The sequence below is a fragment of the Sander vitreus genome, chromosome 15, assembly GCF_031162955.1.
Source record: "Sander vitreus isolate 19-12246 chromosome 15, sanVit1, whole genome shotgun sequence".
Lineage (NCBI taxonomy): Eukaryota > Metazoa > Chordata > Actinopteri > Perciformes > Percidae > Sander > Sander vitreus.
Genome location: NC_135869.1, coordinates 27,757,632 through 27,776,967, shown reverse-complemented (window position 1 = coordinate 27,776,967; position 19,336 = coordinate 27,757,632). Strand labels below are relative to the sequence as shown.

General features: G+C 43.8%; 1 protein-coding gene across 2 annotated transcripts in view; it reads left to right on the top strand.

Annotated features, from left to right (window-relative positions):
* LOC144529730 (myosin-9-like) overlaps nt 1-19,336 on the top strand; it is a 57,341-nt gene that overhangs the window by 29,310 nt on the left and 8,695 nt on the right. For both annotated transcript variants that reach the window (XM_078268995.1, XM_078268994.1), the window contains 23 exons: nt 428-699; nt 1,090-1,263; nt 2,462-2,635; nt 3,247-3,361; nt 4,508-4,695; nt 5,379-5,500; nt 5,593-5,662; nt 5,752-5,912; nt 7,705-7,813; nt 7,932-8,063; nt 9,027-9,233; nt 9,884-10,021; nt 10,213-10,336; nt 10,722-10,893; nt 11,740-11,952; nt 12,619-12,763; nt 12,866-13,072; nt 13,266-13,370; nt 14,116-14,268; nt 15,221-15,469; nt 16,329-16,541; nt 17,430-17,642; nt 18,808-18,969. In XM_078268995.1, the coding sequence (XP_078125121.1) occupies nt 428-699; nt 1,090-1,263; nt 2,462-2,635; nt 3,247-3,361; nt 4,508-4,695; nt 5,379-5,500; nt 5,593-5,662; nt 5,752-5,912; nt 7,705-7,813; nt 7,932-8,063; nt 9,027-9,233; nt 9,884-10,021; nt 10,213-10,336; nt 10,722-10,893; nt 11,740-11,952; nt 12,619-12,763; nt 12,866-13,072; nt 13,266-13,370; nt 14,116-14,268; nt 15,221-15,469; nt 16,329-16,541; nt 17,430-17,642; nt 18,808-18,969 (3,818 nt within the window). The remainder of the gene's footprint in view (nt 1-427; nt 700-1,089; nt 1,264-2,461; nt 2,636-3,246; nt 3,362-4,507; nt 4,696-5,378; nt 5,501-5,592; nt 5,663-5,751; nt 5,913-7,704; nt 7,814-7,931; nt 8,064-9,026; nt 9,234-9,883; nt 10,022-10,212; nt 10,337-10,721; nt 10,894-11,739; nt 11,953-12,618; nt 12,764-12,865; nt 13,073-13,265; nt 13,371-14,115; nt 14,269-15,220; nt 15,470-16,328; nt 16,542-17,429; nt 17,643-18,807; nt 18,970-19,336) is intronic.

Genomic DNA, 19,336 nt, shown 5'->3' with positions numbered 1-19,336 from the left:
CCTACCCTTTACTCATTTCCTGCTGCTCCTGAGGAGAAGGTAAACTTTTCCTGCTACAGCTTTCCCACTGTGGTCAGAAAGAACAAAGGAGACACTTTGTTTCTCCGTCTCCACCGACGGAGTTGGTACTCGCTCTGAAGCTAACCCTAGTTCTGCTACCACACGCTCCACTTGCATGCACGCACATACCGGCTCTGCTATTTTCTTAACAGATCCGCTAGAACTAGGCAGACACAAGTATAAATCCTCACACAGCGTGTGCTCTGCATAGAGCCTACTGCACTACTATAAATCAGCCTTTATTTTGGCAAAACTACCACCTACTTTGATAAGTTGTTGATGATGATCCTGCAGATATATCTTAAATGTTATTGTTTTCCCCTCTCCTCTTCTTCTCACTTTCTTCCTCCCGTTTCCTTTGCAACAGCTGCCCAGAAAGTGAGCCACCTTATGGGCATGAATGTCACAGACTTCACCAGGGCCATCCTGTCACCCAGGATCAAGGTGGGCAGAGACTACGTGCAGAAGGCTCAGACCCAGGAGCAAGCAGAGTTTGCTGTGGAGGCCCTGGCCAAGGCCACATACGAGAGGATGTTCCGCTGGCTCGTCATGAGGATCAACAAAGCCCTGGACAAGACCAAGAGGCAGGGAGCCTCCTTCATCGGCATCTTAGATATCGCTGGATTTGAGATCTTTGAGGTAAACAGTTGAGGCAAACTGTATGTGACTTAACAGTGTAGTATATAGCGAAATTGATCCATATGTACAAATGTATATTAAAATATAATAGACATCGAGGAAGAAGCTATGGCACTTGTCTCTAAGAAAGGCACCGAAACATATTTCTTTTGTATCTTATTCTGTTTAGAATGAATAAATTAAAGGCATTTTGAAATACTTTTTCTTAAAGACAAGAGCCTTGGGTTCTTCCTTGATGTCTATTGGATTTGTTCATGCTCCCCAACAAAGAACACTGTCTTTTGTTCACTAAGAAGCTCTCCAATCTCCTCCCTTCTTCGGTGTATTAAAAATATCATCCATGTTTCTATTTGTGCAGTGTTAAGCATTTTTCCTCCTGTGTCTCCCCAGCTGAACTCATTCGAGCAGCTGTGTATCAACTACACCAATGAGAAGCTGCAGCAGCTCTTCAACCACACCATGTTCATCCTGGAGCAGGAGGAGTACCAGAGGGAGGGCATCGAGTGGAGCTTCATCGACTTCGGCCTCGACCTGCAGCCCTGCATCGACCTTATTGAGAAACCTGTGAGTTTAAGAATCGTACTCACCTGTCGCCAAGCTTTAACTCCTTCATGTGACCCGACGTTAAAAGGGAATTACGTTTAATTTGAACTATGTCCCTATTTTCCCATGGATTTGTGTCTAAATGACTAATTTAGGTGTTGACCTGGCATCGGTAAGTTACACAAAAAAAGCCTAGCAGGATGACATTTTTCCATAATGTTGTCAGAGACTTATAATAACAATCTGAGCCTGTCAGTGGCAAAAACAGCACTTTTAGTGGACGGAAATTGAAGGTTGCCATTGCCCTACTGAATTACAGCATCGGTTACATCCATTTTCAAAGACTCTTGTTCACATTAGTCAGACACAAATCCATGAAAATAGGTTGGAAGGTTGGAAAAATACCAAAATTCCCCTTAAGTCCTGTTTATTTCTTAGCCTGGTCCTACTAGACTCTGGTACACTAGCCTGGTCCTACCAGACTCTGGTCCATTAGCCTGGTCCTACCAGACTCTGGTCCATTAGCCTGGTCCTACCAGACTCTGGTCCACTAGCCTGTCCTACTTGATCTGAGTCCATTAGCCTGGTCCTACCAGACTCTGGTCCAGTAGCCTGTCCCACCAGACTCTGGTCCAATAGCCTGGTCCTACCAGACTCTGCCCAGTACGCTACCAGACTCTGGATCTAAGCCGACTCACACCAATCGCTAACGTTTGGTTGTGACGTCGGCTTAGCATCGCTAGCGTTAGCCTTAGCCAACTCCTTCACCACTAACGGAGCGAGCTGGAAAATCAAACTGTTCCTGAACCCCGTGGGGAGGAGGGCCACAACATCATGGCCCCCAACACAACTCAGCAAAGATTGTTCTTTAACTTCTGGATATTCAGCAGCGTTGCCACAACGGACCGAATGGCTTCGCTCGCATCTTTCTCCGCCGCCATTACTGAACTACAACTCAAACTAGAGCACGACCTCAACGTCATCGTTCTCAGACACTCCCTCTGTTCTCTGATTGGACCGGTAAAGATTGGCCAGAGAAAACACGTGAATATACCTCAAACCCAGACGGAGTACTGAAGGGAAATGAAAATTGAGCAGAAGTACGTAGGAGGGCGGAGCCAGGCTATTTATTTCTGCTCAGATATCAGTATTTATTTTTAGTACTTCAGGGCCTTTCTGTTTCACACCTTAAATTGTGCCCTCTCCCTTTCGTGTGCAGGCCAACCCCCCTGGTATCCTCGCTCTGCTGGATGAGGAGTGCTGGTTTCCCAAAGCCACAGACAAGAGCTTTGTGGAGAAGGTGCTCCAGGAGCAGGGCACTCACCCCAAGTTCTTTAAGCCCAAGAAACTGAAGGATGAAGCAGACTTCTCTGTCATCCATTATGCTGGCAAGGTGAGTAGTTCATTATGAAGCATTCTCGTTTACCCATTTCTCCATCCTAATTTGTCTTACATGTGCCTTTTCTTTCATGCATTTGTCCAGTTTTCAAACGTTATAATAATGGCTCAGAGGTCTAACGCTTTGGCTACGTTGTTGTAGATTGTTGCTTCAGTTTTTGCACTCGGCACAGCGCTGTGAAACTCCAATCTATTGTCAGCTGTTATCAGAGGACGCAGGTGACAGGGAACAATAAATAAAAATAGAAACTTTTTAAACCAAACCTATACACTCATTGACAGTCATTAGATATTTTCCTGTAAATCGTAGTTTAATTCAAAAGAAATGTAGACCCTTTATGATCCATTTCTGTGGGCCACACACGGCTTACGTAAGAAAGTATAAATAGAAGACTGTCCTATTTTTACTCTTGTAGAGCGTATATCCGCGGTGCATATGCACCACTACGCGCTGCTCTCATGCCTGGTTTAGCCAGTTCCATTGATTTATACTGGAAGTGTAGTGTTGGAACATCTGCTCTGCATACGTTATCCGTGCAATGTAGCCGGCCCGTTAGCCAGTCTCAGAAAACAACTTGACAATTCCTGCCTAATGTCACTCCTCAGGTGGACTACAAGGCGGACGAGTGGCTGATGAAGAACATGGACCCCTTGAATGACAACGTGGCTTCGCTGCTCAACCAGTCCACTGACAAGTTTGTCTCTGAGCTCTGGCGCGACGGTGAGTTGAGGCAGATGTTAACCCAGGAATCGCTGCTTCTCTGGGAGCGGTGCTTGTTGTGGGAATATAGGTCATGTTTGGGTTCCGGTTTTGCATTTCATAGTGCTTTCTTTCTCTTTTATTGTCTGGTGTGTGGACCTTTGTTTTTACCTTCTCAAATCCCACTTGTTGTGTCCATCCATTTCTTCCTCTGTTTGGCACCATTTCGTCTGTCATTTCTTTCTTTTACTGGGTCTCAGAGGTACAGAAATCTCAGAGAGCCTACTTTTATCAGCGTTTTCCTTTTCTACACTCAAACTCAGGTGACAAGGTTTCCTTTTAATTTTAGACTCCCCCCACCCACCCCCTTACTCCTGCTGTCTGTTTAAACATGCTTATTTCTCCATCCATTTCTCCTCAATGTTCAAACTTGTGTTTTGAGTTTAAACTTTCAATGGATTAAAAGATTTTGTGAGTTGTTCCAGTGTCTTTAACCAGCGGGGTGCGTGTGTGTGCGTGCGTGTGTGTGTGTGTGTGTGCAGTAACGAAATCTTCTGGTCATCTTACGACTTGTTGCTCTATCGTTGAACTCTCCTTTTCTCCTTCTGTGTAATAGTGTTGTTTGGGGACTCCTGGTGTTGGTCATGGTTACTGCAGCGATGGGTATATACTGCATGGGTTTGGTGTGTTTTTGTCTTTATATCACCACAAAGATTACATGCCCACTGCAACTGCCAGAGTTTGCCACCTTCCTGACACACACATACATACATATTTAATTTAGGTGAACCATCACACATAGTTTTCACTCACAGAGCTACACACTAGCAGTGTTCCAACAGTCGAACAGCCCCCTTCCATGCACTGCACTGAGTTTTGTTTTTCGTCATGGTGTATAATCTCTCCACGCTTCACTTGCTTTTTGTGACTCCTCTCGGTCATCCTACTCCCGATTCCCGTTTCCCCTCGGCATTCACTCTGTGTTCTGTGTGGTGTTATGTATTGTTTACCAAGAGGAAGTGGAGAGACAATGGTCATATTCATTCTCCCTTGTGACATGCATTTGGTTTGAGTTTGCCTGGTTTAAATATTCAAATTATTAAATAAATAAAAAATCCACTAGCTTCTTACAAAGTGTCTCTATCCTCTCTCTGTTTCTTCTTTCAGTGGACCGCATCGTGGGTCTGGATAAGGTGTCTGGCATGTCCGATATGCCCGGTGCCTTTAAGACCCGCAAGGGCATGTTCCGCACAGTGGGCCAGCTGTACAAAGAGCAGCTGTCCAAGCTCATGGCCACGTTGAGGAACACAAACCCCAACTTTGTCCGTTGCATCATCCCTAACCACGAGAAAAAGGTACCAGAGAAATACTGTCATCTGTTAAGGTGTTTCCACCGCAGGACCAAAAACCTACTAAACCTGCTTAGTTCCTAGTTTTGTTCCATAGTTCCTAGAACTTTTTTTTTTTTAATTGCTGTAGACCCAATCACAATGTTTGTGTACAATCACTTCCAGGTAGAAAACTTCCTTTGTCCCGTAGATAAAATGTAACGGCACTGAGCAAACTGGGGACGAGGAACTACTGGACACACTCATGTCATTTATCTAACATGCATTTTTGATGCTTTCATTTGTCAACACTTTGACTAATGTTATCTTGGAGAGCTAATGTACCTGTTGGGCCACAGACTAAGAAATGAAACCACCCCAACTAGCAGTCAGTCCGACCGGCGGTGAGCTGTTGCTGTTCATAACACTAGATTTGGTTTATCAAAGACTCTAGCAAAGCAACACAGTTCATAAAGTAAGCACAGCAGAAACGTCGGCTAGGTCGGACCTCCGTGTTTGACAATATTTCTTTGAACGTTACAGTTACTGCTGAAAATGACAACAGAAATAAACAAGTTTGCCAAACTGTCATTTGTCTACCAGGAAGTGATCTTTGTGTGCAGTGATTCTGTCTATAAGCCACTGTGTAGAATAAAGCCGTTCTCTCTGTTTTGCCACACTGCTTATCAGCAAATGTTCTTCTTTCTCAGGCTGGTAAACTGGACCCCCACCTGGTTCTGGACCAGCTGAGGTGCAACGGTGTGCTGGAGGGGATCCGTATCTGCAGACAGGGCTTCCCCAACCGCATTGTCTTCCAGGAGTTCAGGCAGAGGTAACAGAATAATAACACTGTAACCTGTTCTCTGGCAGCTATATGTAAGAAAAAAATTAAATAAAATCCTATCCTCTGCCCCTCTCCCCAAGGTATGAAATCCTCACTCCCAATTCCATCCCCAAGGGCTTCATGGATGGAAAGCAGGCCTGTGTGCTCATGGTAAGCGTTCTGCAAAACTCTAACCAAGCCTCCACAATAACAAAGTCCCTCTGCAGTGCGATTGATCAGTTCATCTCCTGTCCTGTCAGATCAAAAGCCTGGAGCTGGATCCCAACCTGTACCGGATCGGCCAGAGTAAAGTTTTCTTCAGGGCGGGAGTCCTCGCTCACCTGGAGGAGGAGAGGGACATGAAGATCACGGACATCATCATCAGTTTCCAGGCCTGGTGCAGAGGCTACGTGGCCCGCAAGTAAGAAAAGACTATGGACACACTTTGACACTTTATAGCTTGGGGGCTGTTTCACGAAAGCAGAATTAATAAATCCAGGATAACCGATAAAGCGAGGCTTGACCTAGTCTGATCTGTGCAGCCTGGCTTGGTGCGTTTCAGGATGGCCAAGCCAGGCCAGGTCGAGTCAGGCTGAAGTAATTCAGATTGCTGCACGTTCACGGCTTTCTTTAACAGACCGCGAGGTCAATCACAGATTTCCTGACGCTAAAATGGAGAATATGCATTGTTCATACTTTATACAGAGTGAGTAGCAGCTTCATATGGAAGTTTGATGAAGTGAAACACATTATTTGTAAGAAACGCGGCCGCTGTAGTGAAACAGCGAGAGAAAGCGTTGCAAACAATCGCGGACCGACTGAATGTGTAAGTAGCCTAAAAATAGACATTATGTGACCACGACTCTGAACTGTAATCGTCACAATTATAATATTCAAGGAGATAGGCTGCAAATAATGTGCACACATTAACAGTTGTATATTTTGGATTAAAAGTGAGCAGAAGTGGTTGGTATCATTCAGTCCGTTCGCTATTGTCTGCCACGCAATTTCTCTCTGTTTTATTATAGCAAGCTTGCTTCATCGTGTGTATGGACATAGAAAAGAAAGACGCTGACAAGTTTGACTCCAAAATCTAGAAACTATGAAGTTAATTAAGTGATAAACTCAATGCACACTGTAAACATCCCCCCCCAGCAAGGTCCAAAACCATTGGGGTGTCCTCTCCCTGTTGTTACATGACTGTACGGTAACCTACACTATATAGTTACTGGTCCAGTGAACTAAGACTGTAATTTGGGAGGATTGCACAATTAGGATAGGTTTTGTAATTGTACAATCCTCCCAAATTATAGTCCCAGTTTACTGGAGAGAACACACACTGTGTGCTAAGAATGGCAAATAAAAAGCACATGGAAGAGTAATATACATGATCCTTTTATTGTTAAAGAGTAGAAAAATAATGAAATCATCTAAATAGATGTATTGGTCTCCGGCCAGTCAGCCATTGTTAGAACATTATAGAAACACACATGTAGTAGAGCCCTTTATATACTGCCCTTCATCACTGTCATCGTGATCAGTCATTGGCCATACCCCACCCTAATATTTAGAGCATCATTTGAGAGACAACATTTAAGCAGTCCTTCCAGAAAAATGTGGAGTTTTTTTGTGATTGTTTTGGGCTAAAATCCCTAATTATGCGTCACGTTTTCTTAAAAAATGTGATGGAATATGATATTTACGCAATGTTATGCGATGAAATTGCGGGAACTTGCAAAACCTGCGGTTCCATCGTGGCTTCATCGCGGGGTTTGCAGCTTTTAGATGACGTTCACGTCGCGTAATGACGTCACTTCATAACGTTCTCATGGCAGCAGAGGAAACGGCTGCTCTTGTGTGAAGTAAACACAACATTTTTCATCTTTCTGCTAAGATATTTGGGACATTTTTGCAACGAAAATGCGGGATTATGACGCGGAAATCGGCAATTTATGCTCCGTATTTGAAAACATGCGGCCTCCGCATAAATATGCAGATTTTGGCTGATTATGCATTGAATTATGCGATCGCTTAATCGCGTTTTTCTGGAGGGACTGTTTAAGCAAACTCATCACACTCCAACTTGAACAAGACTTTTTCTGCATCTCTGCCATCACAGCCTTTAGTTTGCCCAGTTTAGTTTGTTTGTTGCATTAAGATGGAAGTCAAATGAAGTGCGATTGTCTGAGTCTGTGTCTAACATTGCTTTGTAGGGCTTTTACCAGGAGACAGCAGCAACTGACTGCAATGAAGGTGATCCAGAGGAACTGTGCCGCTTATCTTAAACTCAGGAACTGGCAGTGGTGGAGGCTCTTCACCAAGGTGAACCTCACACTCAGCCTACATTTTCTCAGCTGTATTTTTCACAACCCTAGCCTTTTCCTCGCTTTCTTTTCTAACTCCCCTTCTTTCTACTGTTTTTTTTTTTTTTTTTTCTCAGGTGAAGCCTTTGCTGCAAGTCAGCCGGCAGGAGGAGGAGATGCAGGCCAAGGACGATGAGCTGGTGAAGGTGAAGGAGAAGCATCTGTATGCCGAGCAGCAGCTCCAGGAGCTGGAACAAAAACAAAGTCAGGTAAGCTTTAAGAAACCACCGTCTCTGTTAAGTTCATTTCCTTTTCCAAGTCAGAAAAATGGTCTGAAATCTGTGTCTGTCTAAAAGATTGTACAGGTGAGATTAAGAAAACCCAGAGGGGCTTATAGAAGGAATCTCTCCTAAGGAAGAGAAGAAGGAAAATATACAAGAGCAATTACAAGAGTCCTTAAAGTAGGGCTGGGCGATATGGAGAAAATCAAATATCACGATATTGTTGACCAAATACCTCGATATCAATACCACAACGATATCGTAGTGTTGGGTATTGGTGCTTTCACAAAATATTTACACAATGAGATTTTTGATAAATAATCATCAGTAATGTGGATATAATGTCTAAGTGGATAAAGGTAAATAATAGAACAGTTACAACAGTCTGGTAGGTTCAGACAATGACATCACTTTACTGTAACGCAGCCTTTACAACCAGAAGACACTTATGTCATATCACGATATTACGATATCCAAAATATAAGACGGTATCTAGTCTCGTATCACAATATCGATATAATATTGATATATTGCCCAGCTCTACCTTAAATCTACAAATTGAACATAAGTAAGCATTCACTTTTAAAAAAGCATAAGGTTGCCTACATAAAACAACAAAGGCATAACGTTACAAGAATATAGATCAAATGAGGATGTGTGGACTTGTATGTGTGAGTATGAGAGACAGGAGTTCAGATCAATACAGACAGTTAAGTGTGGTTCATTAGACAGGTCCAAGTTTTACATGATTATATGTAGTATCATGTTATATATATGTTATATATATATATATATATATATATATATATATATATATATATATATATATATATCTATCTATAACCCTCTTCTTCCATGTAATATTCATTGATGGATATTGATCAAATGAGTGGCGTTTACCCTTGATTTTGATGTTTGTGATCTTTAAGTCATCTGTTTGCATGCTTGCAGCTGAATGCTGAGAAGATGGCCCTGCAGGAGCAGCTTCAGGCGGAAACGGAACTCTGCGCCGAGGCGGAGGAGATGAGAGCCCGCCTCGCTGCCAGGAAGCAGGAGCTGGAGGAGATCCTGCACGACCTGGAGGCCCGTGTGGAGGAGGAGGAGGAGCGCGCCTCTCAGCTCTTGGCTGAGAAGAAGAAGATGCAGCAAAACATTGGCGTAAGTTCCCTCCCTCTGTGCACCCAATAATATCAACATAAACATGCAGTCGGGCTGTCAAAACTGGCCAAAAATGACCTCAGAAAAACACAGAGGTTCCAATATATTCAAATTTCTATTTTTGCGCATTATGTCCATAAGATGGAAAACATTACAAAGGGAGACAGAACTAACGCTTTTATACACAAACACACAAACATGTATTTTAAAAGGTAAACATACCGACACATTGCAAAATGAATAAAATAATGTCCTATATGACGTTGAACTTAAACACTGTCTGTCTGTCTGTCTGTCTGTCTGTGTCTCTGGAGCGTGCAGGTTACACTGCGTTCACTGGGCCGTCAGTAATTTTGGTCATAAACAACCCAAATCTCGTCGTCAGTTACATGTTTTCATTACATTACATGTTAGGTTTGTGGCGTCTTCTTCTTTGCCCTCGCATGAGGCAGACAGCTGCAGTAGTGCCACTTTTTTCTCTCACAATATCAAATATACATTTTCATAATCGAATGTCTGTTTCTTTTTTTATAATTTGAATATATATATATATAATCCGTTGCCAGCCCTAGTATGCAGTGTAAACAAGCAATAGAACACATGCCGTTTGATTAGCCTGGCTGACCCTGCTGTCGTGTATCTGCTCCCAGGACCTGGAGCAGCAGCTGGATGAGGAGGAAGCAGCCAGACAGAAGCTTCAGCTGGAGAAAGTCACCTGTGAGGCTAAGATGAAGAAGATAGAAGAGCATGTCATGGTTCTCGATGATCAGAACAACAAACTACTGAAGGTTAGGATTGATTCATTGGAGACGTGACTAGTCGTTATTCTTTTTGGTGTAAGTGCACTGACAAACCTAAGATGGAGCTAGCTCCTACTGTGCTCAAATTAAAGGATTTTGCTCTGAGAAAGTCAAACGTAACAAGTAAAAGTGCGTCCTCTCTGTGGATACTTATCGTTTCCCCTTTTTTGTGAGTACAGGAGAAGAAGTTGATGGAGGAGAGGATCTCGGAGTTCACCACCAACCTGGCAGAGGAGGAGGAGAAATCCAAGAGCCTGCAGAAACTCAAGAACAAACATGAGGCCATGATCACAGACCTGGAGGGTAGGAAGGGCACACGACGGGGACACACAGTCACTTACACGATAGCCATTTTGTCAAATGTCATTTTATTTGTAAAGCGCCCTTCATCACGTGTTAACACACAGTGCTTTACATTAAAAACTGCATACACACATTAAAACAAAGCATGAATAGAAAAAGGAATACACAACAAGAGAATCAACAAAAATAAACGACCCCATACAAATGCACACACACACACACACACACACACACACGAAAATAAAAAGGGTTTGAGTTTGCTTTTGAATGTGGACACAGTTGTGATGGACCTATAGTTTCCACGGGTCCTAAACAGTTTCCAACCTTTGGCATCTTTGTCTTTCCCTCCCTATAAACTCGTATTTGTTTCCCTTTTTTCTGTCAGACCGCCTGCGCAGGGAGGAGAAGCAGCGCCAGGAGCTGGAAAAGAACCGACGCAAGCTGGATGGCGACTTCAATGAGATCCACGACCAGATCGCTGAGCTGCAGGCCCAGATCGCTGAGCTCCGCGCCCAACTGGCCAAGAAGGAGGAAGAGCTTCAGGCAGCTCTGGCCAGGTCTGTAAAGGATGGGGCTGTCCTCCACTAAAGAGAGTCTTAGTGGACTAACTCTCAGATGATTTTGTCGACTAATCGATGAGTTGATTTAATCGAGCTCCAATCTCCACAAAGAATCATGTGTTTACCAGAGATGTGCTCATAAGTTTCTTTAATAGAAGTCATTTAGCTATAACAGGCTACCTGCAGGGTTTTAAAAGTATTAGAAAAATCTTAAATCTAATATTCTATTAATAAGACCTTAAAAGTATTACATTTCGTTTACAAAGGTCTTACATTTTTTTCTTGTCTTTTGATTAAATAAATGCTGTAAATATATTTTGTTCGGGTAACTTTTCATAGGACTAGAGCTCTAAATACAACACATTTTATTGATTTGATGTTATTAGAGTACAAACACACTTCACAGAAATGTTTAATGAAATTCAGGTAACGTTGCTTGGTTAATATTTATTTTTTTCGAGCTTAAATCCACACTGATTTTTCCATGAAATGGGCGTGAAGTTGGCATCACATTTCATCCTAGGCGGTATTAAAAAGTCTTAAAGTTAACTTGAAGAGTCCTAAGGGTACCCTGATTAAAAAATAATCAAAATATCTAATCGTCTAAGGAAATGCTAGTCGACTGAGACCAAAACAACACAGATTAGTCGACTAATCAGCTAATTGGGGGCAGCACTAGTAAAGGACTCTTCATTTTTTAATTGTGTTTTAGTAATTGTTTGCCATTGTTGCCCTAAAATCTGTCCATCAGCCATAAGCATTGCAGGTTATTGTAATCAAACCAAAAATGCCCCATCCCACTGCTCCATGTACTGATTTCTGCTGACCTTTTTCTCCCTGAAGGATCGAGGAGGAGGCGGCGCAGAAGAACCTGGCCCAGAAAAAGATCCGCGAGATGGAGGCTCAGCTCTCTGAGCTGCAGGAGGATTTGGAGTTGGAGAGGCAGGCCCGCACCAAGGCGGAGAAACACCGCAGGGACCTGGGAGAAGAGCTGGAGGCCCTGAAGACGGAGCTGGAGGACACGCTGGACTCCACCGCCGCTCAGCAGGAACTCAGGTAGAGATACTCATCTACAAGCTGCTCCAATGGTTCCAGTAACGTCATGGGCAGAGGTCTGCGTCTGTTATACATCGTGACACAAGGCAGGCTTCAACGTTTAGTTTTTCCTGTCTGACAGTAGAAAACATATTCTACTTGCACAAAGTCAGTTTTCACTGGCCCATATACAAATTGAGGTCCTTAGAAAGACATGTTATTGTTGAAATAAATATACCAACACAAGTATGTATATCTCTTATGGACATATTGTGTAAAAATAGTTAATCCACTCCAATCAGTCAAATCAAATGTCATTTCTGGCCAGTTATGACAGCTTTGTGTTTGTTGGATTGATTAGATGAGATGAAAAATGAGAAGAGCCTTTCGTGTGCCTCTCACAGTAGTGTTTTTTTTTTTTTTGCTTTCCTCACTACCGTTTTCAAGCTGAACAGCCAGTCATATGGATTGGCTGTTCCGCCAACTGCGGCCAGCCGGCATTCAACATGTTGGATCGGCTAAAAAAAAAGGGCAGATGAAGGTCGCGGGACACACTGCATGAACTAGGGCGACGGTCGCTCGCCGACGGCCCAACGTGGACTGATGGCCGACGGCCACCTTGGTGTGTCGGGGCCTTTTTTATTTTTTAACCCTGCAAGGAGATTAACCTGCGCTCTCCCTTCTCAGGGCCAAGCGGGAGACAGAGGTGACACATCTTAAAAAGACTCTGGAAGACGAGGCCAAAGTCCACGAACAACAGCTGGTTGAGATGAGACAGAAACACAGCCAGGCCTTTGACGAGCTCAACGAGCAGCTGGAGCAGGCCAAGAGGGTAAATGATCTTCAGAGCTTCTTTTTTAATCCCAACTGCTTCGATTTCTCCTACATTGTTTTTTTGACTGCAGAAAGCATTAATGCTTGTCCTACCCTGCAGAACAAAGTGTCCATGGAGAAGGCCAAGCAGGCTCTGGAGTCGGAGAGGAACGAGCTAGCCATCGAGATGCAAACCCTGATGCAGGGTAAGGGAGAGTCGGAGCATCGCAGGAAAAAGGCTGAAGGCCAGGTCCAGGAGCTGCTGGTCAAACATTCAGAGAGTGAGCGCCAGAGGCTGGAACAGGCCGAGAAAATGGCAAAAATGCAGGTTTGTGTACCCCTACACACGTCTGTGGTCAGAGGATTACTTTTATGCCGTAACTTTGCCATATGCAAAATCTGAGTCCTTATAAACAGACTATTCATACAATGAATACTATGTGCATACAAATTGAACTGTACGTAGATGATGTGTAGTTTCTGTTCATATCAGTGGTTCATTTCTTGTCTTTTGTCTGCAGGCTGAACTGGATAATGTCAACAGTCTGCTGAGTGAGTTGGAGGGCAAGTCCATCAAGGCAACAAAAGACTGCTCTGCTGTGGAGTCTTCGCTGCGGGATGTTCAGGTACGCAGACGCACATGCTGTTTATCCCCACCCGTATGTTAAAGGGATGAAACGACCGTGGTCTGAGGTTGCCATCACACCCGAGCATTTTGGTCCTTTTTAACTGAACCCGGGAGCGCTTCGGTCCAGATAGTCCAGTTGTTTTGGGTCGGTGCAAAAGCTCATTTGAACCAAACAACCAAACTCTGGGCCGCTTGAAAACGGGGGTCTCGGTTCGCTTCCAAGTGCTCTAGAGTTCAGTTAACCTTAGGTGAGAACGAGATTCGACCCAAATACAGGAAGTGAACCAAAAAACACTGCAATTACCAGCCTGCTGTTTGAACCTTGCACACGGACTTCTATAGAATTTAAGGGATGAAAACCTTCAAATCCATAACCTCATTTATCCTGTAAGGGCACTCGAGACAAAGCATAACAATTTATTTTTATGAAAAATGGCTGTAGCCTAAATAGTAAAAGAGAGGGATTAATTCACGTTATTTAATGCATGATTCAAATTGTGTTCTGAATATAATCTGTGCCAGTTTGAATGCTCTTATCAAGGGACAAACATGTTGTATTGTTTGTTTAATAGGCTGTAAAATATTAATTTATAAATGATGACTTGAATCAAACATTTCTTAAAATGTATCAGATGGTTGATGAGGAAAATTGCTAAGATTTTCATTTTTTTTGTTGATAATATTAAGTTATCAAATGGTCTGCTTCATATAATTCAGCTTTCCATGGCCATGTTTTCCAACAGGAGCTGCTCCAGGAGGAGACACGGCAGAAACTGGCAAACAGCACACGTCTGCGCCAGCTGGAGGACGAACAGAACAACCTGAGGGAACAGCTGGAGGAAGAGGAAGAGGCAAAGAGAAATGTGGAGAAGCAGCTGCAAACTGTTCAGGCTCAGGTATGGAAAAACACACATGAACATGTCCCTCACACTGTCTGCTAATACATGAGACATTTAGACCAGTAGCTTAGAAACTCGTTCCAGCTGCAGGATTACTTTTCTGTGGGGGGTAGTAAAAAGGTCAAATGTGAGCATTTTAATTCAGTTTTTTTGTGTGTTACTTTGGGAACTTGTAACTTCTGATGTTAAAGGTCCCATGGCATGAAAACGTCCCTTTTTATGAGGTTTTTTAACATTAATATGAGTTCCCCCAGCCTGCCTATGGTCCCCCAGTGGCTAGAAATGGTGATAGGTGTAAACTGAGCCCTGGGTATCCTGCTCTGCCTTTGAGGAAATGAAAGCTCAGATGGGCCGATCTGGAATCTTCCCTTTATGACGTCATAAGGGGAAAGGTTACCTCCCCTTTCTCTGCTTTGCCCTACCACCCAGAGAATTTGGCCCCCCCATGAGAAAGAGAGAGACATCATGGCTTGCAAATGAGTAAAGTATGGCAGTTGGTCAAGGCCACACCCCCACCCTCCACCTTGCCCCCCCCCCAGTATTAGGGGACCATTAAGGTCTATATAAAAGAGACTTCAGATACAGTATTAGGGGACTACTAAGGTCTATATAAAAGAGACTTCAGATACAGTATTAGGGGACCACTAAGGTCTATATAAAAGAGACTTCAGATACAGTATTAGGGGACCACTAAGGTCTATATAAAGAGACTTCAGATACAGTATTAGGGGACCACTAAGGTCTATATAAAAGAGACTTCAGATACAGTATTAGGGGACCACTAAGGTCTATATAAAAGCATCTAAAAGGACTGAGATTTAGCCTGGAAAAAGGTTAAGGAATAGCTACTTGGCATTGAAATCTATATTTGGCTTTCCAGATGTAAAGATTCCTTTTCACCACAAGCTCCCTGAACCCCCTTTTTTGACACCACGTCTCTCCTTTATAGCTTCTTGAAATGAAGAAGAAGGCGGAGCAGGACTCTGGCTGTCTGGAGGCTGCTGAGGAGGGGAAGAAGAGGCTTCAGCGGGACATGGAGGCGATGGGCCTGCGTCTGGAGGAGAAGTGTTCTGCCTTTGAGAAGTTGGACAAAACCAAGACTCGTGTCCAGCAAGAGTTGGACGACTTGCTGGTAGACCAGGACCACCTCCGACAGATCGTCTCCAACCTGGAGAAGAAGCAGAAGAAGTTTGACCAGGTGAGAGTGTGTGTGTGAGTCTGACTGTGTGTAATCTGTGTGTGTGTGTAATCTGTGTGTGTGAAATCTGTGTGTGAGTGTTTATGTGTGTGTGTGTGTGTGTGTGTGTGTGTGTGTGAGTGAATCTGTGACTGTGTGTGTGTGAGTGAATCTGTGACTGTGTGTGTGTGAGTGAATCTGTGACTGTGTGTGTGGGAGTGAATCTGTGACTGTGTGTGTGAGTGAATCTGTGACTGTGTGTGTGTGAGTGAATCTGTGACTGTGTGTGTGAGTGAATCTGTGACTGTGTGTGTGTGAGTGAATCTGTGACTGTGTGTGAGTCTGTGTGTGTGACTGTGTGTGAGTCTGAGTGTGTGACTGTGACAGACTGTGTGTGACTGTGACTGTGTGTGAGTCTGTGACTGTGTGTGAGTCTGTGTGAGTCTGTGTGAGACTGTGTGTGACTGTGTGTGTGTGTGTGAGTCTGAGTGACTGTGTGAGTCTGTGACTGTGTGTGTGAGTGAGACTGCGACTGTGTTTGAGACACTTTAATCTTTATAGTAGGGCTGCTCGATTATAGAACAATTCAAAATCACAATTATTTTGGTCAATATTGAAATCAGAATTATTTAACACAATTACTAACTACTACTTAAAAAGATGTTTCATCGTACTTATTTTCTTTCATTCAGAACACAAGATAAGAAAGGTGTACCTGCAAAACGTAATGTGCAAAATAATTGTTTTTGTGATTGTTAGGAGCTAGATTATTATTATTATTATTATTATTATTATAAACTCTATCAATTGCACAGCCTTACTTTATAGACTTGAACTCTCTAGAATTAAGAGTTGACACTGTCATCCTGGCTTTGTCTAGATGCTGGCAGAGGAGAAAACCATTTCTGCCCGCTATGCAGAGGAGCGTGACCGGGCTGAAGCCGAGGCCCGTGAGAAGGACACGCGTGCGCTGGCGTTAACCCGTGAGCTGGACTCTCTGATGGACACCAAGGAGGAATTGGACCGCAACAACAAACTGCTGCGGGCTGAAATGGAGGACCTGGTATCCTCGAAGGACGATGTTGGCAAGAGTGTAAGTCTAACAAAACGTGTTTTTCAGAGGTGTGTTTGCGTCTGATCACAAGGTACCCGCTGGGTCTTAAGTCTTAAAAATGTCTTCAATATAGTATTCGAAAAATAAGGCCTTGAAAGTCTTACATTTCTTTAGAAAGTCTTACATTTCTTTAGAAAGTCTTACATTTCTTTAGAACGTCTTACATTTCTTTAGAAAGTCTTACATTTCTTTAGAAAGTCTTACATTTCTTTAGAAAGTCTTACATTTCTTTAGAACGTCTTACATTTCGTTCACAGAGGTGTAACATTTGTATTGCCCTTTCATAAGTTTCAATTACTCCTTGATTGTTTTGTCACAAAGCAGGTATTGAGAACTACAGTACAATGTTGTATAAAGTACTAAAATCCTTTCTGATATTCCATTATATCCTACATACTTCTGCCAGTATGGCCGTGAAGTTTATATTAAATGTAATTCTATATGGTATTAAAAAGGCCTTAAAAAGTCTTAAATGTAACTTGAGGAAACCTGGAGCTACCTTGGATCATACTAAGGGTGGGGGAAACATCGTTAAAATCAAATGTATTGTAAACATTTTTTGCTAAGATTTTTAGATATTGTTTTATTTGACCAATGAGTCACCTATTTTCTGTTTATACGGTGCCGCCAACGGCGACTACATCATATCTGTGTTCAGCTAAACCGAGCCAAAGCTGAAAATGCTGAAAATACATGTTGCATGTAGAAAGAAAGAAAGAAAGAAAGAAAGAAAGAAAGAAAGAAAGAAAGAAAGAAAGAGAAGGAGAGTCAAATTGGCACCCATGAATCGGGAAGAAAGCACAGAGCCCCCGGACCCTGGTTCACACCATTTGTTCTCATCCCAAATCTGTCCTCCCGGTCCCGCAGGTCCACGAGCTGGAGAAGTCCAAGCGTGCGATGGAGCAGCAGCTGGAGGAGATGAAGACTCAGCTGGAGGAGCTGGAGGACGAGCTGCAGGCCACCGAGGACGCCAAGCTGCGTCTGGAGGTCAACATGCAGGCCATGAAGGCCCAGTACGAGAGAGACCTGGCGGGCCGCGACGAGATGGGCGAGGAGAAGAAGAGGTCACTGGTCAAACAGGTCCGTACAGGATGGAGAATGAGGCAAATCTTGTTTTTCTGCTGCCTGTGGGGAGTTGGTTAAGACTGCTAGACAACCTGTATATAGAGAACCGTTTGGTTACAGACGAATGGAGCAAAATTCTTCTACGACTAAGGCTATGTTCATACTTGGCGTCTGTTTTGACAAGAAAAAGGGGGAATGAGAGGGGGGGGAACGCCAGAGCAGGGGGAATGAGAGGGGGGGGGGAAACACCAGAGCAGGGGGAATGAGAGGGGGGGAGGGAACGCCAGAGCAGGGGGGGAATGAGAGGGGGGGAAAAGACCAGAGCAGGGGGAATGAGAGGGGGAAACACCAGAGCAGGGGGGAATGAGAGGGGGGGAAACACCAGAGCAGGGGGAAAGAGATGAGGAGGGGGGGGGGAAACACCAGAGCAGGGGGAATGAGAGGGGGGAACACCAGAGCAGGGGGAATGAGAGGGGGGGAAACGCCAGAGCAGGGGGAATGAGAGGGGGGAAACGCCAGAGCAGGGGGAATGAGAGGGGGGAACACCAGAGCAGGGGGAATGAGAGGGGTGAAACACCAGAGCAGGGGGAATGAGAGGGGTGAATGAGAGGGGGGAACACCAGAGCAGGGGGAATGAGAGGGGGGAACACCAGAGCAGGGGGAACGAGAGGGGGGAACACCAGAGCAGGGGGAATGAGAGGGGGGAACACCAGAGCAGGGGGAATGAGAGGGGGGAACACAGCAAAAGATATTAGTTTTTAAAACCAAAATGTAACCTTAATGGATAGATCTGTAAAAACTGTTTCTCCACAAAGTATCATGCAAAAGCACCACTTTTAAACTTGTTTTTACTACAGATATGCTGAAAAGTTTCTTCGAAATAAGTTATTTAGCATGAAAAAAATGACTAAAGGAATCAAAAGTTGTTGACAAAATGTCTCTTTAGAAACGCAAGACGTAGACAAAAGTCCGAGCCTGTTTTTTCACATTGACAATCATTTAAAAATGAGAGAAAATGAGCATGAAATGAAGCTTCAAATGTCCTACAATTTCAATTTGAATTGAAGTTATTGTTGCTGTCAGGCTGAAACGCTGCTCGGGGAGTAAGCCGTAAGCTGCAGGTGCAGTTTCTTGTTTGTGGGTTATGGGGCGTGGCTGAACTCCAGCGTGCATCCATCAGGTGCGGGAGATGGAGATGGAGCTGGAGGATGAGAGGAAGCAGCGCTCTGCAGCTGTCGCTGGGCGTAAGAAGCTTGAGCTGGACCTGAAGGAGCTGGAGGCAGGCATCGACATGGCCAACAAGAACCGTGACGAGGCCCTGAAACAGCTGAAGAAACTCCAGGTGAGGCCGTCGTTGAAATGTCGTCAATGCAACAAAAACAAGAAGCCGTGAAGCGTTTAAATATACCAGCCATGTAGTTTTCTCCCTGTGTCCTCTGACCAGTGGTGGAATGTAACCAAGTACATTTACTCAAGTACTGTATGCAAGTACAAATGTTGAGGTACTTGTACTTTGCTTGTGTCTTCTCTTTTCATGCCACTTTCTACTTCTACTCCGCTACATTTCAGAGAGAAATGTTGTACTTTAGTTACTCCACTACATTCATCTGTTCCAGCTTTAGTTACTAGTTACTTTAGTTACTCCACTACATTCATCTGTTCCAGCTTTAGTTACTAGTTACTTTAGTTACTCCGCTACATTCATCTGT